Source organism: Leucoraja erinacea, chromosome 20 (genome assembly GCF_028641065.1).
Source record: "Leucoraja erinacea ecotype New England chromosome 20, Leri_hhj_1, whole genome shotgun sequence".
Taxonomy (NCBI): Eukaryota; Metazoa; Chordata; class Chondrichthyes; order Rajiformes; family Rajidae; genus Leucoraja; species Leucoraja erinaceus.
In genome coordinates, this window is record NC_073396.1 from 33,062,810 (window position 1) to 33,089,389 (window position 26,580).

General features: G+C 42.8%; 1 protein-coding gene across 4 annotated transcripts in view; it reads left to right on the plus strand.

Annotated features, from left to right (window-relative positions):
- The window catches only part of dcun1d3 (defective in cullin neddylation 1 domain containing 3), a 55,508-nt gene extending 29,355 nt beyond the window's left edge, over positions 1-26,153 (plus strand). For 2 of the 4 annotated variants that reach the window (XM_055651838.1, XM_055651837.1), the window contains exons 2-4: positions 8,302-8,385; positions 20,044-20,573; positions 23,707-26,153. In XM_055651838.1, the coding sequence (XP_055507813.1) occupies positions 20,137-20,573; positions 23,707-24,226 (957 nt within the window). In that variant the 5' untranslated portion in view covers positions 8,302-8,385; positions 20,044-20,136 and the 3' untranslated portion in view covers positions 24,227-26,153. The remainder of the gene's footprint in view (positions 1-8,301; positions 8,386-20,043; positions 20,574-23,706) is intronic. The other 2 variants (XM_055651839.1, XM_055651841.1) reach the window with 1 other exon arrangement.
- The last annotated feature ends 427 nt before the right edge of the window (positions 26,154-26,580 follow it).

Here is a 26,580-nt window from a genome sequence, read left to right on the forward strand (position 1 = left end):
CGGCCCGAGCTAACCTGAAGAGAGGCATCAGAGAGGCCAAATCAAACTACAGGAGGAAGATCGAGGACCACCTGGACAGTAATAACAGCAGGCAGGTGTGGCAGGGGGTCCAGTATCTCACCAACTACAAGACCAACCTTGGAGCTGTTGAAGGTGACGCCTCGCTGGCAGAGGAGCTGAACCACTTCTTTGCTCGCTTTGAAGTGGAGCCACCCGAGACAGCCACATCACAGCACATGGTCCGCAGCAGCCTAACCCTCAAGATAGAGGAGCATGAGGTGAGGCGCACGCTGCGGGCCATCAATCCAAGGAAGGCTACTGGACCTGATGGCGTCTCTGGACGCGTGTTGAAGGACTGCGCAGACCAGCTGGCTGGAGTCTTTACAAGGATTTTTAACCAGTCTCTGGCCCAGTCCACTGTCCCACCCTGTCTGAAGTCCTCCACCATAGTCCCCTTGCCCAAAAAAACCAACATCTCCAGCCTCAACGACTACCGGCCAGTCGCACTCACACCAGTGGTGATGAAGTGTTTTGAAAAACTGGTCCGGGGTCACATCACATCACTCCTGCCCCGAAGCTTTGACCCCCCACCAGTTTGCGTACAGAGCGAATAGATCTACAGAGGACGCTGTAGCCACAGCTCTCCATGCTGCACTGTCTCACCTGGAGCAGCAGGGGAGCTACGTGCGGATGCTCTTTGTGGACTACAGCTCTGCTTTTAATACCATCCTTCCCCACAAACTGGTGGACAAACTGGGGGACTTGGGACTTCCACACTCCACCTGTACGTGGATAAATAGCTTCCTGTCGGGTCGCAGCCAGAGAGTCAGAGTGGGCCATGACACATCCACGGCCCTCAGCCTCAGTACCCAGGGCTGCGTACTGAGCCCCCTGCTCTACACCATCTACACACATGACTGCACCCCCGCCCACCACAGCAACACCATTGTCAAATTTGCGGATGACACTACAGTGGTGGGACTCATCTCTGGGGGGGACGAGTACGCCTACCAGGATGAGGTGGAGCAGCTGACAGTGTGGTGTGAAGAAAATAACCTGCTCCTCAACACCTTAAAGGCAAAGGAAGTAATAATAGACTTCAGGAAGAACAAAACGGACATGGTACCATTGACTATCAGAGGGGACTGTGTAGAGAGGGTGGCGGATTTCCGCTTCCTGGGAATCCATATCGAGGAGGACCTGACGTGGAGCGTGAACACCACTGCGCTGCTGAAAAAGGTCCAGCAGAGACTGCACTTCCTGAGGGTGCTCAGGAAGAATAACATCACTCAGAGGCTGCTGCTGTCCTTTTATCGGTGCTCCATTGAGAGCATACTAACATACTGTGTATGCGTGTGGTACACCAGCTGCACAGCGGCTCAGAGGAAAGCGCTCCAGAGGGCCATTAACAACGCCCAGAGGATTGTCGGCTGCCCTCTCCTTACCTTGGAGGACTTACACAGTTCCCGCTGCATCAAAAAATCCCAGAGTATCATAAAGGACATTTCCCACCCCGGACACTCCCTGTTTGAACTGTTGCCGTCAGGCAGACGGTACAGATCTACAAGGACAAATAGACTAAAAAACAGTTTTTACCCCACTGCTATAAAAGCACTAAATGTAGCCGCCAAGGAACGCAGGGGCGATACAGACTAAGGGACTGTGGTAACTGTGGAATCGACAGAAGGATGGAGGGTTGGGTGTGTATGCGTGCTTTGTCCGTGATATTTATTTAGTTGTTTATCTTTAATATTTTACCTTGTATGTATCGTTAGCTTTTAGAAATGTTTGAATGCTGCACTGACTGGCTGACATTTTAAATTTTGTTGTACATGGTTCATGTTACAATGACAATAAAGAAACTATTCTATTCTATTCTATTCTTGAGAGCAAAATGTGATTTTATATGTGATGTTGTATAATGTTAGTACCTCCACCAATGTAAAGCACTTTGGTCAACAAGATTTGTTTTTTAAATGTGCTATAGAAATAAAAGTGACTTGACTTGATTTGGGCTTTTCCCATCTGCGTAATACCCATGGTGATATTACCTTTGCATCATTTTCCACATGAGTGTTGATTAAATCCAGCTCTTACGCTGCACCACTTCCTTCCACAGATCTTGTCTTGTCAGACTACCTGCTTTATGTCTAATCTTGGTAAAACTACGGTTTGATTCATTTCTAAAATCATCTCCACATCTATGGTTCACCAGGAGGTTTGAGAAATACTGCCCCCTTTTCCTGTTCTTTAACACACTGTTGGAGCGCTGGTTTCCAAAGCTGCATCCTCTCCATTATATTTACACTTTACTTTCAGTTGTCATTGCGCTTTACAACCCCTAACTTAGTGAAGAATTGTCATGGGGATTTCTAGCCTTGCACAGCAACTTACAGAAATGTCCTTGAGTGTTCAACAATAACAACAGCAGAAAATTGCCATGGGACCATTTCTTCTTGTATATCAGATCAATGCAGCAGGTGTCTGATTGTTTTGTGATGATAATCACACTGCAACCGTGTTCAATGTAGCATTGCAAAACGAGAAATGTAGAATGATTACCAAGAAGATTTGTACAAGGTTTATAGACATGCAGAGGTTGTTCCCAGTAAACTGGGTAAATCTGATGCGCAAAATGGGAATAAAGGCTTGATTTGTCCAAAATTTGCCCTTATCGTCCAAAATAACATAAAACTTAAAAATAAACCATTTTAAAAGGAAAAAAAGAACACCAGCTCTTGGCAACTGGGAGAGACACAAAGAATGTCTGTGACAAAATGTAAAGCTACAAAATGGAGTATGAAAAGAAAATGTAAATAAACACCAAAACCACCACAAAATTATTTGTGCTTTGCTGGGTATTGGTCAAGAGCAATATGGGGATTCTTAAAAGTGGACAGAAATGATATTATGAATGAAACCAAGAAAATTGCAGATATAATCCATAGAATCATACAGCATAGGAACTGTGGACAATGTTCTGTATGAATCCCATCACCTAGAACTTGGTCCATAGCTTTGTATGCCTTAACGATTCAAGTGCTAATCTAGACATTTAAATGTTGTAAGTGCCCCTGTTTTAACCATCCCGCTCAGGCAGTGCATTGTAGCTACTTCGACTCTGTGTTAAGAAGTCCTTCCTCATATCTCTCCTAAATCTCTTCCCTCTTACCCTAAACCTATGCCCTATAGTTTTACCTACCTCCAATTAAACGGTCAGATTATTTTAGGTTGGAGTATACTGAGGAAGAAGGTAACTTTGAAAAAATTGCGAATCAGGGACAGAGACGGGAATTAGGACTTGCTATAATTGACAAGTAGTAATGACAAATGGCACTTACAAATGGAATTTTCCTGGGATGAGATTATTTTCAATTGAGGTTTTAAAGAAAACGGGTGAGAATAGTGCAGATGCTCTATTTAACATTTTAAAAGTTCTTTCTTTTCAGGAATTGTTTTCTTTACATTGCATGTCTTGAAAATGAAAGTAGTCATGTTTAGTATTTTGTTGTCTATCCTTTGCATGCAATGACTGCTTAAAGTCTGTGATTCATGGACATCACTGGTTACTGGGTGTCTTCTCTGGTGATGCTCTGCCAGGCCTGTATTGCAGTCATCTTTAGCTTATGCTTGTTTTGGGGACTAGTCCCCTTCAGTTTTCACGTCAGCATATAAAATTAGGTTCAAATTGGGTGATTGACTTGGCCACTCAAGAATTGACCAATTTATAACTTCAAAAATTCCTTAGTTGCTTTAGCAGTATGTTTGGGATCATTGTCTTGCTGTAGAATGAACCGCCAGCTAATGTGTTTTGAAGCATTTGTTTGAACTTGAGCAGATGGGATGTTGTCTATACGCTTCAGAATTTTTTATGCTACTACTATCAGCAGTTGTATTGTCATAAGCGAGCCAGTACCTTCAGCAGCCATACATGCCCAGGCTATAACACCCCAACCACCGTGTTTCACAGATGAGGCGGTATGCTTTGAATCTTGGGCAGTTCCTTCTCTCCTCTATACTTTGCTCTTGACATCACTCTGATATAAGTTAACCTTCGTCTCATCTGTCCACAAAACTTTTTTCCAGAACTCCTTTAACTGCTTCTTGGCAAACTGTAACCTAGCCATCCTATTTTTGAGGCTAACCGGTGGTTTACATCTGTATTTCTGTTCATGAAGTCTTCTGCGGACAATGATCATTGACAAATTCACACCTAACTCCTGAAGAATGTTTCTGATCTGTCAGACAGGTGTTTGGGGAGTTTTCTTTATTATAGAGAAAATTCTTCAGTCATCAGCTGTGGAGGTCTTCCTTGGCCTGCCAGTCCCTTTGTGATTAGTAAGCTCACCAGTGCTCTCTTTCTTCTTAATGATGTTCCAAACAGTTGATTTTGGTAAGCCGAAGGTTGGCTGATGACTCTAACAGTTTTATTCTTGTTTCTCAGTCTCATAATGGCTTCTTTGACTTTCATTGGCACAACTTTAGTTCTCATGTTGATAAACAGCAATAAAAGTTTCCAAAGGTGATGGCAAGACTAGGTACTGAGAGCTCTCTTATACCTGCAAATAAATAAATGATGGGTCTTTGTCCCAAACATTATGGAGGGCACTGTAGGAAGTGAGCATGAAATTAAAGTGCATTAGACTAATTAGGCTGGCTTTTGTTTTGTGGAAATTATACAAGTTTATCATGGAGAATAGTGTGGTTGAATGTTTTGAAAATTTTCAGTTGATTTGAAAGCACCTTTATGCATAGGCCATGTCTGAAAAATGTGATACATTTTTGGAAAAAGTCACTGTTAAATGTAAAAAACGGGAATCGGTTATGGAGCCTCCTGCAACATCTGGCATTCTGTAAGATTATCTATTGCTCTTCAGCCCAGCCCATGACTGCCATAGTGCTCAAAGATATAGTAATGATAGCCATCAATATATTCATAAACTGTGCATCTGCATCTCTCTGGAACAGAGTTTATGAGATTTATTGTTCCCTGGTTTGATCATTTTGTTTAATCTCGGTTTTAATTGTGTCACCTCCTGTACCGTGGATCTGTCTTGTAATTCCAGGTTCCTCTGTCTGACAGAAATGGTTTTATGTGAATCTCTTGTAACTTGGATGTCCTGGAGCTATTTGATGGTGCTCATAAAATTGAAAACCAGTTATTAATCTAAATGGATTAAATTGAGTAAAGCAATTTCTGCCGGCTGCTCAGTCTTAAGCAAGGGGATTTAGTGCTATAGTGAAGTTAGGAAGCACTTTTGTCACTCTGTAAAATCAATCTGTAAGGATTAGGGACAATTTGTTCCCACCCAGTATTAGTGGGTTGTGAAGTGGTGAATGGGGCCAGCGAGAAGCAGGTGGTGCCTGATGGGATCAGTGGGCAGAGGTTTTGTGAGCTGATAATGCCTTCCATCACTTACGCAGGGCTTTGTGTGATTCATTAAATATGTGAATAGTCTTTAGATGCTAAATAGCTTATTCCTATTCTTATTTTACAATGACTGGTGTGCTAAATCGCAGAGGAGCGTTGACATCTACTGTAATATCCATTAATGTGTACCACACACCTATTCATCTGTCATGAGATTTAGGATTGCACTTGCATGCAGAAGCAAGCCTGTGCAACTTTTGCAAAGTTTGTTTCAGTTGTGCTTAAAAGGGATTTGCCTGAACAGGTCCCACTTTGTGGAATCTGGGGTGGCTTATTGCTTAATGTTCCTGAGCGTTTAATGCATTTGATGCAAAAGGAAAGAATAGAAGATTTTGATGGTAGAGTGAGATTAAGAGGATAAAATAAGATATTTTACCACAAGCCAGCATAGATTTGCTGGGCAGAATGATATTTCTATGTGCTGTACTTTGGAAGTGTATTTGTATGTCAAATAATTCAAATCTTCTGACTTTAGTGCATTTTCATCACATTGATTTTTTTAATAAGAAATTATTGTACGCTGCAATGATAACTAAATTGGGCAATTTATTGTTGGTTTATGTTTCTTTTTTATAATTATTGGATATAGCTTCAAATACACCTTTTCCAATGTTTACAAGTGTGCAGAATGGCGAGGCTCTTTAGCACGCCCCTTGTCACTTGGCCTATATCTGTGGAAGGTTGCGATTCAGAAAATCTGTTCGCAATTCACCAGGCTGTTTCAATGCCAAATATAGTTTCTTAATTGGTTTGTAGAACTAATTTGCCAAAAATCAGAATCTGATGCTAAATTTAACGGGTAGGAACATTCAGTGACATTTAGGGCTGCTGGCTCCAAAAGAACCTAATGTAGCTAAGACCGTATTGGTATGATGTAGTTTTCGTCATACAATTAATGTCGCATTTAGGACTGCACAGTGGTGCAGTGGTAGAGTTGCTGCCTCACTGCGCTAGAGATCTAGGTCTGATCCTGACCTCGGATGCTGTTGTGTGGAGTTTACACATTCTCCCTGTGATTGTGTGCAATTCCTCTGGGTGCTCTGGTTTCCTCCCTCATACCAAAGACATGCAGGTTAATTGGCATCTGTAAATTGCCCCTTGTGTGTAGGGAATGGGAGAGAAAGTGGGGTAACGGTTAATGGATGGTTGGTTTGACCTTGGGTCAAAGGGCATGTTTACATGTATCTCTAAGCAAAACTAATTTAAATTTACTGTGATTACTTTCCTTTCATTTCATCCAAGATTTTGTTTGTAGCTTGCCATTGCAAAGTCCAGTTGCTTTGCTCATATGGCCCAAGCACAGTGTATCTAAATACGGCAATGTTGCTAAAGGAGTATCTTTTTGCCAGCTCCACAGAATGCAAGGAAACTTGGGTAACTTTTGGTCAAGGGGGGGACTTGTGAAGTTGCAGGCAAGGTCCATCAATCTGGTGGTTCTAGGATCTGAAGGGTAGGATAGAATCATTGAAAAATGTTGTGATCAACTAAATGTTGGTGGAAGAAGTGGTGAGGTTGAGGCTCTATCGGCAGGGAGGTCAGGATGTTCCTTCCTGAAGATTAATGCAAGATGTTGGGGAAATCTTTAACCTGTTCACTGCCACCTCTGAGAATACTCGGGCCATACCCAATATTGGGGGGAAAAACTTGGCAGTGAACATGTTAATTGCTGGGAATTATTAGTTGGGTCTCTTGCTGGAATCGAATAATTAGGAATGCTCAGGTTAGCCTTTGGTGGAGCTTGAGAGGTCAATAGGCTTTTGGAGCAAGGGACATGCTGAAAGATGAGTGGTGAGAAGGCAGTAGGTGAACGGTTGGGGGCAAAGAAGGGATTGGAGATTAAGCAATGTTTGCAACGTATGGTGGGCATACTACCTGAAGCCCTGACTCCACAAGCTGGGCAAGTTCCTTCAAGTAAAGTGGAAACAGACAAAGTATTATGAAGATGAGCTTTTACATGCATGTTATCTAAAATCCCCGAAGAGATTTCGTAATTAGTGATGCACATCTGCGCTCATCTGCTTTAGTTAATTGTGTGGAGGCCCCAGAAGGAAATATGCAAACTGTGTGGATCTCGCAGTCAATCTAAGGTTTTCCTTTTGCAAGTGATTTACATTGTAATTGAATTGCATAGCATATGCTATCCAATTTCTATGCATGTGTCAATTTATGGAAAGTTATTGCAAAACTGAAGATTAAAGTTTAACATTTACTGGGTCATCTGTGATTTTATTGAACATAATTTTAAGATGAATGAATTGCAGGGACCAAAATAGTGTGTGGAAAAATCACCTAGTTTTTATACGACGATTCTCCATCTTATATTCTATTAATAGTTCAACCATCATAAGTAGTGAAGAGGCGAACATTAAGACTAAGGAGATGCAAGTATTTGTCAAATGTTTGGAAAAAAAAAATCCTGAAGCAGCAGTGATTTGGTAGTAAAAAAAACTGAGTAACTCATGTTTCAAAACGTATGCACATATACCTTTTCTTTATGGGATCAGGGATTCTGATATTAAAGGATATTATTGCAAAACAGCATCCATCAGTCACTGAGTTGAGCTGGTGCGATGCTTACAAAATGCCAGTCTATTTTAGCAAACAAATAATTTACTCAGCAAGTAGTCTTGTTAAGAGTAGAGAAACAAACTATAGAAACATGCCCCAACAAAATCAGAATATTTGTTTCAGATAAATACATGAAGTGAAATATTTATAAATGTTCACATTATCAATTTGGCACTTGTTGCCAACGATTGTCAGAATTACTCAATGGTGTTCTCTTTGGTTGACTGTGACAGTTACTACATGCAACCATTTAGAATGTTATTCTCTTGCTGAAGATAATAATTCTCAATTCTATTTTACAGCATTAGATGTGCCGACACCATATCCCTGTGTGTACAACAAACCGATTATGTTAGAGATCACCCATAACTCCTGCACCTGTTTCTGTAAGTACAAATGTGGGCTTATGACTTCTTGTCCGAATTGTCTGTCATGAGATGATTTTAAAAGGGAAATTCCTATATTCTGTCCTGTAGGGATAGTTACCTGAAATCGTAATAGAGAGGTTATGTAGGAGGCACAGGTTTTTGAGCCCTATTTGTTAGTTATATAAGTTCAACAGCTCCTTTTGTGAAGCTCCGGAAGTACTTGTATTATTTGATATTGGACCTTTTTTATGATTATTCTTGGGCAGCATAGCCTTTGTTAACATTTGTGTATTGCATTGTGATTCATGATGTCTGTGCTTTGGATTTTTCACGCTGCTGCCAGCCACTTTGTATTACCTTAATACTGTTTACCTCAACCTCACTCCCATATCTTTTTGAAAAGAACAATGCTCTAGCTGTTCAATTTTACTTTTGAAATATGATTCACAAGTCAATTAAAAGAATTGTACTTCATTCCCACTGTAAATTTGTAAATTTCAACCAAAAGTGCAGTAGCTTCTGAAGTACTTCTTGGCCACTTGCATATTAATCTGTTTGTCAGTTTTCAGTCCATTTTGATTCCCTCAGGGAATTGCTGCCCACAGTGGCAGCAAATCAAATGTCATAATTGTTTGACCATTTGATTTGTGTATGAGCTCTTTGTGTTTGTTGGAGAAGCTGAGAGGGATTTAAGAGCACAGTTTGCACTCGAAATGAACTTGGCAGGAGGGGAGAGGGGTGCCATCTTTGCATTCCCTGTTGACCTTTTTTTGCAAATCAAAGAATGGCATTTACGTTCTTGACACGGCATTGGTTTCTCTTAGGTAATCTGGTTGCCTTTCATATCCCAAAGATATTGATAGGTTATGTGGTTACACTAGTATAGGTAAATGGCAACAGAATGATGGTAGTGATGTTAAACATGTGGAAGACAATAGTTACAAAGAAAATAAGTGGGGGGAAGTGAGTTTGGTGGGATTGATCTGGGAGCCAACTTATTTTCAATAGAATTGAATGCTGGTCTCCAGCTCATAAATCAAATACGAAAAACCTATAAGATGTCCAGCCACATCTGATTGCGAATAGCTAAAGCATTTATCTGCTGTTTCCACACAAATCTGTGGTCTTTGATCTGGAAGGATTGATCAAGTCAAGTCAAGTCACTTTTATTTATATAGCACATTTAAAAAACAACTCTCGTTAGCCAAAGTGCTTTACATTGGTATAAGAATAGTGTAACAAACAACAGTGGTTCATAGATTAAAAACAAACATCACTACATACATGAAGAAGGGTTTCGGCCCGAAACGTTGCCTATTTCCTTCGCTCCATAGATGCTGCTGCACCCGCTGAGTTTCTCCAGCTTTTTTGTGTACCTTCACTACATACATATAGCCCTCGCTCAGAGGACGTCAAGAAAGGCTTGGGAGTAGAGATGAGTTTTTAGTCTCGACATAAAGGAGTCGATGGAGGGGGCAATTTTGATGGGAAGCGGGATGCTGTTCCACAGTCTAGGAGCTGCAACCGCAAAGGCGCGATCGCCCCTGAGCTTATGCCTAGACCGCGGGATGTTCAGCAACCCCAAGTCGGCCGATCTGAGGGACCTGGAGGTGGTGTGGTGGGTGAGCAGACTTTTAATGTACGTGGGGACAAGCCCATTGAGGGCTTTGTAGACATAAAGGAGGATCTTGAAATTTATTCGGAACCGCACAGGGAGCCAGTGGAGAGAGGCCAGGATCGGGGTGATGTGGTCCCTTTTTCGGGTGCTTGTCGGGAGTCTCACTGCGGCGTTTTGGACCAGTTGCAGGCGGGACAGGGAAGATTGGCTGATGCCAGTGTAAAGGAAGTTGCAGTAATCTAGGCGGGAGGAGATAAATGCGTGGTTGATCTTTTCGAGCTCGTCAAACTGGAGGAATTGTTTTATTTTAGCTATCGTCCGAAGCTGAAAGAAGCTAGCTTTTACCACAGCATTGACTTGTTTGTCAACTTTCAGTGCTGAGTCAAATATCACGCCAAGGTTTTTAACGTGAGGTTTGAGTAGTGGGGTAAGGCTTCCAAGGCTGCCTGCTATCATTTTGATTGAGTCCGAGGGGCCGAGAAGGATGACCTCAGACTTACTCTCGTTTAGTTGGAGGAAGTTCTGGGCCATCCAACACTTTATATCCTCGAGGCAGCGGGTAAGGTTAAGCAGCTTTGATTGGTTTTTGGGCTTCAGGGGGAGATAGAGTTGTGTATCATCTGTGTAGCAATGGAAGGGAATGCCATGCCTTTCAATGACTTGGCCTAAGGGGAGCATATACAGGGAGATGAGAATGGGGCCAAGGATGGAACCTTGTGGAACCCCACAGCAGAGACTAGCTGGGGAGGAGAAAGAGTTGCCTATGTTAGTCGAGAAACTCCTACCTTTGAGGTAGGAGATGAACCAGCTCAGGGCAGTGCCATCAATACCAACCCCGTACCGGAGACGGTCAATTAGGATGGTGTGGTCGACAGTATCAAATGCTGCGCTGAGGTTGAGAAGGAGCAGGATTGTACAGTCGCCGGAGTCAACGGTGAGCAGTAGATCATTATGTACCTTCAGCAAGGCAGACTCTGTGCTGTGGTGAGCCCTGAAACCTGATTGGAAAGTTTCCAAGATAGTATTTTGGTGAAGGTAAGGCATAAGTTGACTTAAAATTACCTTTTCAAGGGCTTTTGAGAGGAAAGGCAGTTTAGAAATGGGTCTGTAGTTGCTTGGCAAGGTGGGGTCGAGGTTATGTTTTTTCAGGAGTGGTTGGACCACCGCATGCTTGAAGCAGGTAGGTGTAGTGGCAGTGGCCAGAGAACTGTTGAAAATGGCGAGGATGCTGGGACCAGCTATTGTAATGACGTCCTTTAGGAGGGCAGAGGGGACAGTGTCGAGGGGGTTTCATGGTGGAGATCAGTTTTACAAGGGAGGGTAGAGTAACGGGTTGGAAACAATCTAATTTTGAAGAACAGACCAATGAGACAGCCAGGTCAGGGGTGGGAAGGGAAATATTTGTTCTTATGTTCTTTACTTTTCTGGTGAAAAATTGAGTAAATTCCTTGCCTGATGATGAAGTTGTATCGAGGAACAATCCGATTGAGAAGGGAATTGTGTTAGGTGTTTAAGAGGGAACTGCAGATGCTGGAGAATCGAAGGTTACACAGAAAAGCTGGAGAAACTCAGCGGGTGCAGCAGCATCTATGGAGAGAAGGAAATAGGCAACGTTTCGGGCCGAAACCCTTCTTCAGACTGATCAGGGGTGGGGGTGGGTGGGGACAAGAAAGGGAAAAGGAGGAGTACCGGAAGGCTGGAGGGTGGGAGGAGACAGCAGGGGAGCTGAGGAAGGGGAGGAGACAGCAAGGACTAACAGAATTGGGAGAAGTCGATGTTCAGGCCCCCGGGGTGCAGACTCCCCAAACGGAATATGAGGTGCTGTTCCTCCAATTTCCGGTGCTGCTCGCTGTGGCCATGGAGGAGACCCAGGACAGAGAGGTCGGAGGCGGAGTGGGAGGGGGAGTTGAAGTGCTGAGCCACCGGGAGGTCAGCTAGGTTATTGCGGACCGAGCGGAGGTGTTCGGCGAAACGATCGCCCAACCTCCGCTTGGTCTCACCGATATAGATCTGCTGACATCTAGAGCAGCGGACGCAATAGATGAGGTTGGAAGAGATGCAGGTAAACCTCTGTCGCACCTGGAACGATTGCTTGGGTCCCTGAACGGAGTTGAGGGGGGAGGTAAAGGGACAAGTGTTGCATCTCCTGCGGCCGCAAGGGAAAGTGCCCGGGGAGGGGGTGGACCGAGAGGGAAGGGAAGAATTGACAAGGGAGTTATGGAGGGAGCGGTCTTTGCGGAAGGCAGATATGGGGGGAGATGGGAAGATGTGGCTAGTAGTGGGGTCACGTTGGAGGTGGCGAAACTGACGGAGGATTATTTTTTGTATGTGATGGCTGGTGGGGTGAAAGGTGAGGACTAGGGGGACTCGGCCCTTGTTGCGAGTGCGGGGATGGGGAGAGAGCAGTGTTGCGGGGTATGGAAGAGACCCTGGTGCGAGCCTCATTTATGGTGGAGGAGGGGAACCCCCGTTCCCTGAATAGTGAGGACATTTCAGATGTCCTGGTGTGGAACGCCTCATCCGTGGAGTAGATGCGGCGTAGACGGAGGAATTGGGAGTAGGGGATGGAGTCCTTACAGGAAGCAGGGTGGGAAGAAGTGTAGTCCAGATAGCCATGGGAGTCAGTGGGTTTATAGTGTATGTCGGTTAGAAGTCTATCACCTGCAATGGAGATAGTGAGGTCAAGGAATGGTAGGGAAGTGTCGGAGATGGTCCAGGTGTATTTCAGTGCCGGGTGGAAATTAGTGGTGAAGTGGATGAAGTCAGTCAGTTGTGTGCGGGTGCAGGAGGTGGCACCGAAGCAGTCGTCGATGTAGCGGAGGTAGAGGTTGGGGATGGGGCCCTGGTATGTATTGAACAAGGATTGTTCGACGTAACCTACAAATAGGCAGGCATAGCTGGGGCCCATGCGTGTGCCCATAGCTACGCCTTGTATTTGGAGGAAGTGGGAGGAGTCGAACTCGAAGTTATTGAGGGTAAGGACCAGCTCCGCTAGGCGGCGGAGAGTGTCAGTGGCTGGGTATGGGTTGCTTCTCTGGTCGAGGAAGAACCGGAGGGCTGTGAGACCATCGTGGTGGGGGATGGAGGTGTATAGTGATTGGACGTCCATGGTGAAGATGAGGGGGTGAGGGCCTAGAGAATTGAATGTGCGGAGACGACGGAGAGTGTCTGAGGTGTCTTGGACATAGGTAGGGAGGGATTTAACCAAGGGTGATAGGATGGAGTCAAGGTATTTGGAGGGAATTGTGTTAAATGAGTGTGGAGTAATTATGATTTACTTAAAGTTTTGATTGGACCAAATAGTTGCTGTAAAAATATAACAGATGATGCGACTGGCTAGTGAGTTGAGTAATGTGAAAGTGCCCGTGTAATAGAGTTTTAAGATGCCAATAAGGGACATCATGGATGGAAAGTAATGTGAGGAGATAACACACATCCTCTCTGTGACATATCTACTTGTCATAGTTATACAGTGTGGAAACAGGCCTTCGGCTCAACTTGCCCACAACCACCAACATGTCCCATCTACACTTGTCCCACCTGCCTGTGTTTGACCCATATCCCTCTAAACCTATCCTATCAATGTACCTGTCTAAGTGTTTCTTAAACGTTGCAATTATACCTGCCGCCACTATCTCCTCTGGCAGCTCGTTCCATACACCCTCCACCCTTTATATGAAAAGAAAAGTTATCCCTTGGGTTCCTATTAAATCTTCCTTCCCCCCCCCCCCCCCCCCCTCACTTTAAACCTATATCCTTTGGTTCTCGATTCCCATGCTCTGGGAAAGAGCCTCTGTGTGTTTACCTGATCTATTTCTCTCATGATTTTGTACGTCTCTAAGGTCACCCCTTATCCTCCTGCTCTCCAAGGAATAGAATCCTGGCCTGTTCAACCACTCCCTATAGCTCAGGCCCTCGAGTCCTGGCAAGATCCTCATAAATCCTCTCTGCACTCTTTCCAGCTTGACAACATCTGTCCTATAACATGGTGCCCAAATCTGAACTCGATACTCGAAATGTGACCTCATCAATATCTTGTATAAAACTGCAGTGACCTCCCAACTTCTATATTCAATACTCTGACTGATGAAGGCCAATGTGCCGAAAGCCTTTTTGACCACCCTATATACCTGTAACGCCACTTTCAAGGATCTATCTACCTGCACACCTAGATTCCTCTGATCCAGAACACTCCAAAGACCCCTAACATTCACCGTGTAAGTCCTGCCCATGATAGACTTCCTAAAATGCAACGCCTCACATTTAATAATAAACACGAGTCTGTTTGACTTTCTCGCTGATTCATTTGACGTAATGTGAAGCAGCATTTATTGAAGTGACTATTTTGCAATCCATGTGTAGACTAGGTTCTGCCATTTCCTCCAACGGTCTGTCACATATCTTAGATTAACAACTCCAGAATTTACAGGTGATCAGGGATATTGCATTCTGCAGCCCAGGGGTAATAGATCTGATGGATCCATTGCTTACCTCTTGCCAAGGTCAGGGACACCTCCTCTAGGCTGGAAAGGAACGTTAAACATTTTAGTAACTTGAGATTTTTTTTAAATGGAAACGGCATAAAGGTGATAGTTGCTGGAGTCATGGGCAAGTTGGCAGAAGGTTAATTAGGAGCAGGGAGTGAGATGACGATATGACTTAATTGACATGGATGGATTTTCACATCAGTACTGGGAAAGGAAAGAGCCATTTCATTGGGATGAACTGTGTCTGAATCAAGACCAGAGTTTGAGTGAATTAAATAACTAGAAAGGTACATGAAACTAAATGGAAAAGGTGGGGGAGGGGGGGCAGGGATCTAGAATGCTGAAGAGAAGTGCACAGGAAGCAAAACAGGAAACAGTTGTAGGGATAACCAGATCATGGCAGGAAGAGACGGTGCATATAAAAACAAAAGAGTGGATTAACAATTGGTGTTTGGGCAAGAAAAATAGCAGTAAGATAAATCGGTCAGTCAATGATATACAATGAAAATGTTGATTTTCTAAGAACACAAACAATGAGTCCAAAAATGCTGTCTCCTTATGCACATAACAAGATGCATAAATTAATAGCTCAAATAGTTGAAAATGGACGTAATGTGATTGTTAATACAGGAATGTGGTTGCAGAGTCGTGGCTGGAAGCTAAATATCCAGGATATTCATATTGGGATGAACAGGCAAAAAGGAAAAGGTGGGGTAGCATAGTTAGAATGAATAGTCAGTAAAATAGTGGGGAAAGTATAGGTTCAGGAAAAGATGCACAATTAGTCTGGATGGAGCAAAGCATCACCATGTGATGGATTGTTTGTATGCCTATTACAGGGCAGTAATGTCGACATTTGCACATAACAAATGCTCAAGATGGTCACGTGGATCGTGAGGGGGAAAGTTAGTGGATATAAGTGGTCTACAAGCTTGCCTCTGCATCATTGGAAAATGCCTTGAAGTTCTGTGGCCAGTACAGGAAGTAGGACACTGAGACCTCGGCAGAGTGAGGAGTGGCTATGGCAGGTGGCCGCACAGTACATGGTGGCAGAGAAAGGAACCAGCCAGGACAGGCTGACTCCAACATCATTGATCCAGTGCAGCTAGGACCCCAGGCCTTGAAGTGAGAAAATAAGAAATTGTACATCTTCCTAGGCCAGACTTTTCAGAGACCTGACACTTGAGATTTGTCTGAAGAAGGGTGTCAACCTGAAACGTCACCCATTCCTTCTCTCCAGAGATGTTGCCTGTCGCGCTGAGTTACTCCAGATTTTTGTATCTATCTTCGGTTTAAACCAGCACCTGCAGTTCCTTCCTACACACTTGAGAATAAAATACCATTGAGCCATTGAAATTTGCAAGGTGGATTGAAACATGATGACCCTTTGTATGTTGTCCCAGAAGAGAATCTACTTGCACTGTCTTTTTTGTAAACCACCACCTGCATAATGCTGATTTAAACCCCTTTCTCACGGGGCGACTTGACGCAAGAGTTAACCAGAGTTGAACATCGTGGGAACCTCTTGCGATAACCATACGGCATTCATGGACCACCGTTGACCACCGCGGCGCTAACGGCAGGTACTCGTGTAACTTGGTGACTCGGGAGAAAATTCAAACAAGCTTGAATTTCTCCAAGAGTGACTTGTACACTTGTGGTTGAACATTGCAACATTATATGCACGTAGTGGCCAGTGCGATATCCGCACTGACTCTTGCGTGTACCGTGGGAACTCCTGCGAACGGTGAACCCAGAAGCTGGACAGAGGGGACAGAAGGGGAGTAAAAATTGTCTTCTGTGGGATTGAATTTAAAAAATAAAGATTTGCATCCGCATATGGACATCAACTTATTCATGAGTTATGTTAATGAGATTCAAGAAAATAACTATAATCTTTAAAAGGGACTTTACTGCAAGGTCTCGCATTTTTATGGTCCGTGAGAAAATTTTCACATGTACGTCTTTGAGAGATAGATGCTCGGAGTCCTCGCCGACCAGCGATCGATGCCTTTCCGAAGCAGGGTCTGGAACGCTACCAATCAATGTTCTCCAGAGACCCGTGTAAAGGAGTGAACTGCATATGCTGGTTTAAAACGAAGACAGACACAAAAAGCTGGAGTAACTCAGCGAGTCAAGCAGCATCTCTGGAGAAAAATAGGTGATGTTTCGGGACGGGACACATCTTCAGACTCAATGCCGATTAGGATGTTGGAAATTTAAACTTGGGCGCAACTAACATCGTCTTACTACCGTGGGAACTCTTTAACTCAGCGGGCAGGCAGCAGTTAATTGTTGCTCCCTTCAGTTTCCCAGGGGGTCGGGACGGGACTGGAGTTGGGAGGGAAAGGTGGGGGGAGTCGAGGGAGAGGAGGGGGAGACAGATGGGGGTGTGCCTTCATTTACTGGCGGCGGGTGTCTGTCACTGAAACAGGCAGGTGAGATTTCACATCCACCTTGTGTGTGCCTCTCTCTCTCTCCCTCCCTCCCTCTCACACAGTCTGAGAGACTCTGCCTCTGTGAGTGTATGTCTCTTTCTCCCCCTCTCCCACACACAGTAAGACCGAGGTACTGTGCTCAGTCCATCTGTGTCTCCAACATACACAGTAAAATTCTGCTTTGTGTGTGTATATACGTCTCCCCTCATTTCTCTCTCCCCCCCCCCCCCCCCCCGCCCCCCTTGACCTCTTTCTCCCCCCCCCCCCCTCTCTCTTTCTCCCAGGTACACAAAATTGCTGGAGAAACTCAACGGGTGCAGCAGCATCTATGGAGCTAAGGAAATAACCAACCTGACCTCCCGGTGGCTCAGCACTTCAACTCCCCCTCCCATTCTCAATCCGACCTCTCTGTCCTGGGTCTCCTTCATTGCCAGAGTGAGCAACAGCGCAAATTGGAGGAACAGCACCTCATATTCCGCCTGGGGACCTTGCGTCCAGATGGCATTAACATTGAATTCTCCCCATTTTGCTAGCCATTGCTGTCTCCTCCCCTTCCTTAAACCCTTGAGTTGTCTCCTCCCACCCTCCTCTCCGCCCGTCCTCGGGCTCCTCCTCCTCCCCTTTTCCTTCCTTCTCCCCCCCCCCCCCCATCAGTCTGAAGAAGGGTTTCGGCCCGAAACGACTCCTCCCCTCTCTTTCTCCCTCTCCCCCACCTCTCTCTTTCTCCCCCTCCCCCACCTCTCTCTTTCTCCCCCCACACACAATAAGACCAATGTATTCTGCTTAGTCTCTCTTCGCTCCCACACACACAGATAGACCAAGGTCATGTGCGCTCTTTCTGTTCTGCCAGTCACTCCGAAGTACATCACACTGCCTCTGTGCCTCTCTCTCTGTCTGTCTCTCTCCCCCTCTCTCCTAAGTAATGTGGCATCTTCCTGCAGTAAAGTCACGGCATTAGTACAGGCATGTCTCCAAATGAGCCAATTCAACCAAGGGAGGATATTTATAGTGTGTGAAAAAAAAAAGTGACATAATTTGTGCCATGTGATGATTTAATTACACTTGACAGTTACAATGTTCATTCAAGATTTAACGGGAAAGCTCGGGAGACGGACAAGTCACTCGCACAAATAACAGAAATGCCGAGTACCGTGGGAACTCTTTGTTTACCCCCCCGTTATATCGTGCGAGAGACGGACAAGTCACTCGCACAAATAACAGAAATGCCGAGTACCGTGGGAACTCCCCCCCCCCCCCCCTGTTATATCGTGTGATATCGTGCTAGACCACGACCACTTCACTCTGGTTACATCTTGCGTCGTCGCCCCATGAGAAAGGCCTATTACAAATCCTTGTTTCTCTACTTGCGTTAGTTTCACTCTTGTGTATGATTGCAGTTGTGTCTAGTTTGACTGGATAACATGCAAAAAAACAAGCTTTCCATTCTATCTTGGTGCACATGGCAATAGTATACAAAACTAGCAAGTGTGCAACAGCAGTCATGGGTGACTTTTAATTTACATGTAGAATGATCAAATCAAATTATCAATACTACTGAGGCAAAAAGAAGATTTTTTTTGGAGCGCTATGTTGAGCAATCTATTTGTGAACAGGCTGTCTTGGAGCTGTGTATAATGCAGCAAGAGAAAGTTAGTTGATAATTTTGGAAATGCTCATCAGATCTATTGACTGGGACAAGTCTTGCCTACTTTATTATCCAAGACTTCATTCTTCAAAGGTTTTTGTTTTGTTGTTGCTGCTTGAGTGTACATGAACTAATTCCTAACATTAGAGAATTGTTATTTCAGAATTACAGCCCCAGCTCTTATGTTATGGTGATTCTGTGATTGTAAATTCATTTCAATTCCTTTCAATGCAACACTTTCAATTGTTTTGGAATTTGTAGTTTTAAGCATCCATGAACCTAAACATAAGACAATGCAAGTTTGAAGTTAGTGAATCTCAAACAAGCAGAATTGGTTGTTGCAAGATTAAAAACATTGAAGGTGTAGTCTAAATTTGTTGAGGAATAAACAGTCGAGAGCTATATTTGCTGGTTGCTGATCAGCTTTACCAAACCGGGAATAAGGCAAATGATTTGTAGGTATCCACAATTCTATTCCAACTTGGTATTTATTCAAAATGAAATGCGAGTTCCTTCGTGCCGACCTGAGAATGTTGTTATTCTGTTGTAAACAGGATATCCTCTTATTTATGTGGTAAAGAAATACAATTAAGTCAACCTATTTCTGAACAAGTGGTAATGGATAATCTTCTGTTAGTGACTAGTTGAAATGATAGGATGATTGTATGAAATGTTATAAATGTAGATATTTATTAAATAATGTTTTGAAGCAACTGTGTTCTCATTTCACTTTGCAATCAAGGTTACAGTCAATTGTACAAAGCCTGTTGACATGCAAATTGTAATCTCAGAGTGATTTGGATTACTTTGCATTATTTATTGTTCCATTATAAATGTCCCCTAGTGTTTAATGCTGGAGTGATTCCTATGATTCTGCCAGGTGTCCACACTACTGTTGCAATAGGGCCTATGCTTTTGGTTGCCACTGGAGGAAGTGGAGTAATCGACCTTGTGACAAATTATTAAAACATTTTTCTCCTTCACAAAAATCTCAATGATAAAGTGTAAAGTTTTTGTTAGGTGTAATTATGCTGCAGACTTTCACAAATCTGCAAAGATGTTGTACTTGTCAAATCTATTAAACAAACGATAATTAAAAATATTCATGGTTTAAGTTTTTTTTAAACTGAAACTAATTAGCAAACACATTAAGTTATATTTGTATTGTCTACCAGATTTAAACTAATTGAGAGGGGTGAGATTTTGTTTGAGAAGGGTTATTTAAAAAAAAAAAATAATTTATTGGATCTGAAAAAGACACGATTTATATTTTCAATCAAGATAATCTTGGTAATTCTCAAATTATTAATCAAGGTCATTTACACCATTATATATCTTTAACAATAGTGTTCATGTGGTATCCTTTAGGTATCCTTTATTAATATCTTTGCTTATAAAATTATTGAGTAAATATTATGCATGAAATATTAAAAACGTAAGTGGTGAAATTATCAATAAAGTGTAATGATTTTGTTTTGTTTTAATCAGTAGTCCTGATGGCAAGTTGAAGTGGATGGAGCGACAGGAGTGTAGCGGGAGTGTGACTGGAAGGGGACTGCTTTAGAGCTGCAGTGAAGAAACATGGGCCAGTGTGTCACCAAGTGCAAAAATCCCCCTTCCTCGCTGGGCAGTAAGAATGGAGATAAAGAATCTGGTAGCAAATCACATGTTAAGAAATTGGCTGTCTCTGGTGAAGAATTTAACTCGATGTGTGAAAAGGCTTCTGGAGATATACTTGCCAATGGAACAAAGAAAACTGATGTTGTATTGGAATCAACCCAGCCTCAGCTTGCTCACTCTGGAGACAGTAAAAAAGATGAATCATTTTTGCATCGTGATGAGTTCTCGCTAAAGAGAGCTGAAGAATTGTTCACCAGGTATAAGGACGCACATGAGGATACCATTTTAGAGGAGGGCATGGAGTGGTTTTGCAATGACCTTTCTGTGGATCCGACAGAGTTCATAGTATTGTTGTTAGCATGGAAATTTCAAGCAGGTACTATGTGCAAGTTTACCAGGTAAGTTCCAGATAATGTTTGAAATTAATCGTTCCAGAAATATATTAGTTGTATTAATTCTGGTGGCAACATTGTGAGCAAACTCATCATGACATTTGCATTCATTTATCAAATAACAAATTACCATACTGGTTGTATTCTAAATGAATGGAAAGTATTGACAAGGCCCCATTCTGCTGAATGGATGGAACAGATGTTCAAAGATACCAGAAGGAATAGTAAAGTAACTGATTTTTTTTTTCACTGCTCGATATCCAGTGAATTCTAACCTTAGGATATTTGCCATGTGGATGCTGTAATTCTGATAAATCCCCTTAATGACGTTAACTTTAAAATCACTTGAAGTTGTTTGAGTGAAAATGTTTTAAAATATTGGTGGAGTCCAGTTTCCTTCCATCAAACTCATTGCATTCAAATTCTAGAAACATTGTGAACATCCGACCTGAATTATTCTCAGTCCAGCATCTTACAAGGAGTGGGGTTTTGCATGCTGGCAGGATTTGAAAACAAATGTGAGTTATGTCATCTTCTGCATGTTGAGCACAAAGAGCCATGAAACGGAAACTAACACCCCCCTGGTGTTCCCATTAACTTTCTGAAGAAATATTCCAGACAGGCCCCAGGCAGGTATCAAATGGATAGAAAGAAACTGCAGGTGATGGTTTACATCGAAGGTAGGCACAAACTGCTAGATTAACGCAACGGGTCAAGCAGCATCCCTGGAGAAAAGAATAGGTGACGTATTGTGGCGAGATCCTTCTTCAGATTGAGAGTGGGGAGAGGGAAACTAGAGACTTGAAAAGGTACAGAACAGATCGGAGCTGACACTGATGGCCAGAAAGTGCACAATGGTCCATTGTTGGCTGTGGAGGAGGTGATAATGAGGGGATACGAATAAAACTGGCAGCTTGAGAAGAGTGGGGAAGTGGAAGAGTGAGGCAATGCAAGGATTACTTGAAATTATAGAAATCAATATTCATACTGCTGGGTTATAAGCTGCCCAAGTAAAATCTGAGGTGCTGTTCCTGTCCTCCAATTTGCGTATGGCCATTCAACCCATTGAGTCTATGCTAGCATGAATTGAGTCTATTTAACTATCCCATTTTCCCATATATCACCCTGTAACCTACTCTCACATATGCCCATCCACTGCCATTGATCTTCCTACCAAGTATCTATTTGTAGTTGCCAAAGAACCTAACAGCACCATGTCTTTGTGTTGTGGGTGGAAACTCGAGAAGCCAGGTTGAATGTACAAATTCAATGCATTATAGGTCTCTCTCCCTCTCTCCCTCTCTCCCCCCCTCTCTCTCTCTCCCCCCCTCTCTCTCTCCCCCCCTCTCTCTCTCTCCCTCTCTCTCTCTCCTCCCCTCTCTCTCTCCCCCCCCCTCTCTCTCTCCCCCCCTCTCTCCCCCCCCTCTCTCTCTCTCTCTCCCCTCCCCTCTCTCTCTCTCCCCCCTCTCTCTCTCTCTCTCTCTCTCTCTCTCTCCCCCCTCTCTCTCTCCCCCTCTCTCTCTCTCTCTCCCCCCCTCTCTCTCTCTCTCTCTCTCTCCCCCTCCCCTCTCTCTCTCCCCCCCCTCTCTCTCCCCCCCTCTCTCTCTCCCCCCTCTCCCTCTCCCCCCTCTCTCTCCCCCTCTCTCTCTCTCTCCCCCCCTCTCTCTCCCCCCCCCTCTCCCCCCCTCTCTCCCCCCCCCTCTCTCTCTCTCTCTACCCCTCCCTCCTCTCTCTCCCCCCCCTCTCCCCCCTCTCTCTCTCCCCTCCTCTCTCTCTCCCTCCTCTCTCTCCCCCTCTCTCTCCCCGTCATCCGTGTCCAGGCCGCCATTTCAGGGCACCATAATGTTTGGGACACGGCAATGTAATTTGAAAGTAGTCATCTTTAATATTTTGTTGCATATTCTTTGCATGCAATGACTGCTTGAAGTCTGTGATTCATAGATATAACCAGTGGCTGGGTGTCTTCTCTGGTGATGCTCTGCCAGGCCTGTATTGCAGCCATCTTTAGCTTATGCTTGTTTTGGGGGCTAGTCCCCTTCAGTTTTCTCTTCAGCATATAAAAGACATGCTCAATTGGGTTCAGATCGGGTGATTGACTTGGCCACTCAAGAATTGACCAATTTTTAGTTTTGAAAAACTCCTTTGTTGCTTTAGCAGTATGTTTGGGACCATTGTCTTGCTGTTGAATGAACCGCGGGGCCAATGAGTTTTGAGGCATTTGTTTGAACTTGAGCAGATAGGATGTGTCTATACACTTCAGAATTCATTATGCTACTACCATCAGCGTTGTATCATCAATGACAATAAGCGAGCCAGTACCTTCAGCAGCCATACATGCCCAGACCATAATACCCCCACCACCGTGTTTCACAGATGAGGTGGTATGCTTTGGATCTTGGGCAGCTCCTTCCCTCCTCTATACTTTGCTCTTGCCGTCACTCTGATATAAGTTAATCTTCGTCTCATCTGTCCATAAGACCTTTTTCCAGAACTGTGTTTACTCTTTTAAGTACTTCTTGGCAAACTGTAACCTGGCCATCCTATTTTTGCAGCTAACCAGTGGTTTGCACCTTGCAGTGTAGCCTCTGTATTTCTGTTCACGAAGTCTTCTGCGGACAGTGGTCATTGACAAATCCACACCTGACTCCTGAAGAATGTTTCTGATCTGTCGGACAGGTGTTTGGGGATTTTTTTTTATTATAGTGTGAATTCTTCAGGGGGGGGGGGGGGGGGCTGCTATGTATAAACACAGCTGTAATTTCTAGATGGTGTAATAAAAATGTATAAAAATACCCTTTAATAAAATCTGATAATGTGCACTTTAACCACATGTGATTTTTTAAATTACAAATCTCAAATTGTGACGTAGAGGCAAATAAATAAATGATGGGTGTATGTCCCAAACATTATGGAGGGCACTATATTTATTTCCAGGGTAAAGTCTCTTTAAGTCACTGCATTAATTTACACAGTAATGTACAAAATAAGTGAAGGTTACTTGTATAGAATAATTATTAACTTTAAAAAAATTAATTTATCTAAAGGATTTTATTTTCAGTCGAGTAATGCTTTACATTGTTTAATATAATTTTACTGCTAATGTGATTCAAGCTCTTGATTTTCTTTTAATTCTTTTCAGGAAAGAATTTGTTGAGGGATGTAAAGCATTAAATGCAGACAGTATTGAAGGGATTCGTGCCAGATTCCCGAGCCTTATGAATGAAGCCAAAGTTGAGGACAAGTTCAAAGATTTGTACCGGTTTACATTTCAATTTGGACTAGACTCTGATGAAGGCCAGCGATCGCTACGGAGGGAAATAGCTGTTGCTCTCTGGAAACTGGTGTTCACGCAGAACATACCTTACATATTGGACCAGTGGCTGAGCTTCTTAACTGAGAATCCGCCTGGAGTAAAGGGAATCTCTCGAGATACATGGAACATGTTCTTAAATTTTATTCAGGTGATAGGTCCTGATCTAACAAACTACAGCGAGGACGAGGCTTGGCCAAGCCTGTTTGACACTTTTGTAGAGTGGGAAGTGGAAAGAAGAAGAAAAGAGGGTCTGGCTGAAGAAAAATTGCATTTAGTTACAGAGGCTGCAAATGTGGAAATGTTAGGACAAATTGCTACAGACTACCATGTTACAGATAATGAGTAGTGAGCAATAACGAAACATGATCTATGTAGTTTACTGCTCCTCATCACCCTCAATTGCCTTGTTGCTAAAAGGGCTCCAAGATGCTGTAATAATTTATAGGCACTTTTTAAGCAATTGGGTAATACTTTTTTAAAAATGCTTGTTCACAAAAGTATGCAGTAATTCACTAGTTGCCCTAATAAAAGCAGCATCAGTTTCAGCCTTTGAATACTTCTAGTATGAAGTAGTCTGATATCGTTATTGCAGAGTTTTCTTTGCTTATAAAATTGTGATGTTATGGAATTCCTTCATTTAAACTATTGAATAGTGCCAGAGCTCACTTCTGCAAATTAAATGAGTAAGAGACTGCTGTGTGTAATGCTGCTTGTGGCAGTGAGAATAATATAACATGAGTCAGTATTAACCATTCACCAGTTTACTGATCGAGGATTGGAGAAGCATTGCTATATTCAAAGTGCTCGACTCTTGCCAGTTGAATTGGCACTGTGATCTTTCAGTATATCTAGCTGGTAGTGTGTTAGCACTGTACTCTTGCACACGGTGCAAGGTTCCAGGGTTTGCAGTACACGCACACACATTTTTTGTGTGGCCCCATCTCTGTGCAATCTGTTTCTGTGTGTACACCTAATAAATATATGGATTATTTTAAATTCCCCCTGATAAAGTCACAGTGATCTGGATGTTAATATAAAAGCATTGGTGTGTTTCAGCTTGTTAGGTTTAGAATCAGTTGTTACAATTTTGATAGTGCAACTGAGGCACATGAGGCGTGATGATCTTCACTAGTACCGGTCCACTTTGGGGGCACAAAATGTGCATAAATGACAATTGCACCTGCAGGTACCATAATGACCCCATCGATGATTCTTGCCTCAATTACTAGTGAGTTCAAAGACCAACCTTTTGAATAAAATAAAATCTATAGCTGCCTTAGCATCTTACTAGAGGGAACAGTGTTGTTACCCTGATGTCTCAAGGTAGTTTGCTCTCAAAGCTCATTGCACTATTTTCAGAGTCTTGGCACAGGTTTAACACCGAATATTCAAGAAGCAATAGGCAGCAGGACTTAAAGGAACGGGCTCAGTCCGGCAAATACTGTTGCCTTAACTAAAATCAACTGAAATGGAATTTATTTTTTTTCTTGAATTTATTACTGAACTACAGGTTTCTATTTAATCTAATGAGGTTTTTTTTAACCCATTCTGAGTCCATTCAACATTTTGTGAACTGTCCACTGTATTTTTGTTACAAAGACATTTATAGTTAATGGGTGACATGTGACGAGTGTACTTGTGTCCTAACATGTCGTATTGCATTCTACCACCTTTTTGTTTGGTGTGTTACATCTATTGTGTGTACCTTTACTGATTTTTACAAATACATCTGATGACTGGTTTCCAGTTTAAAATTTCCCCTCCTTCATAGTTTCTGCAGGACCTTTCGATCTTGTCTGTACTGTCCTTTTAGATCACAAGTTCTTCCTACCTTGGATTTTAAACAGAACCAACAAACCTGAATTTTCCGTGGCTGGAATACAAATTGAATTCTTAAAATTCTGATATATAATCTGTGCATTTAGCTTGTGCTACATGTATATTTTATAGAATAAGTTTCGGTGGTTTCACTCTGGACTGCAATTCTGTGGCCTGTGGGATTGTTGTGAGTCTTGTTGGTTTGTTTAATTGTGTTACCATACTTAAGATACTTTTTTTTTCCATTTCTGAAACTTGCATCACTTGGGTAACTTACTGAAATGAACAACATTTTGCTAATGGTGTGTTTCTACCAATACACTGTCATGTTACCATCAACTGTACATGTTATGTATTCAGATATTGTATAAATAATGGATTTATTTAAAGTTGAAATGCTTTGTATGTTTTACGTACTGATTATTTTCCAATTAAAAGAGTCGATTGCATTCTTAGCCACTTCAATCATCAATTACTTATTCCCTTTTTCAATTTTAACCAAAAATCTTTTGTAACTTTATCATACAGAAGGGCCACATGTCCCACAGGAGCCCTGACATTGCTACCATTCTAAACAAATGTGACTGAACATCTGCACCTAAATCACTTCTCTTCCATGTCATCATGTTCCTTGATTCCTTTGGCATTCACTTATTTTCGATCTTCTAAAATGGAGAATTCCACCAAGGAAAGTTTCTTATTGGGTTCATTAAAGGATGCCCAAATTCTTGACATTCCAGCTGGTGAACTCGGCTTAAGTTATATTACAAATAGATATATATTTCAATATACTTTATTTGCATTCTTGTAATTTCAGAGAATGTAGACTCATTCAATTTATATAATAAATCTTCTCATCTTCAGATTCTTTGTTGAGCCATC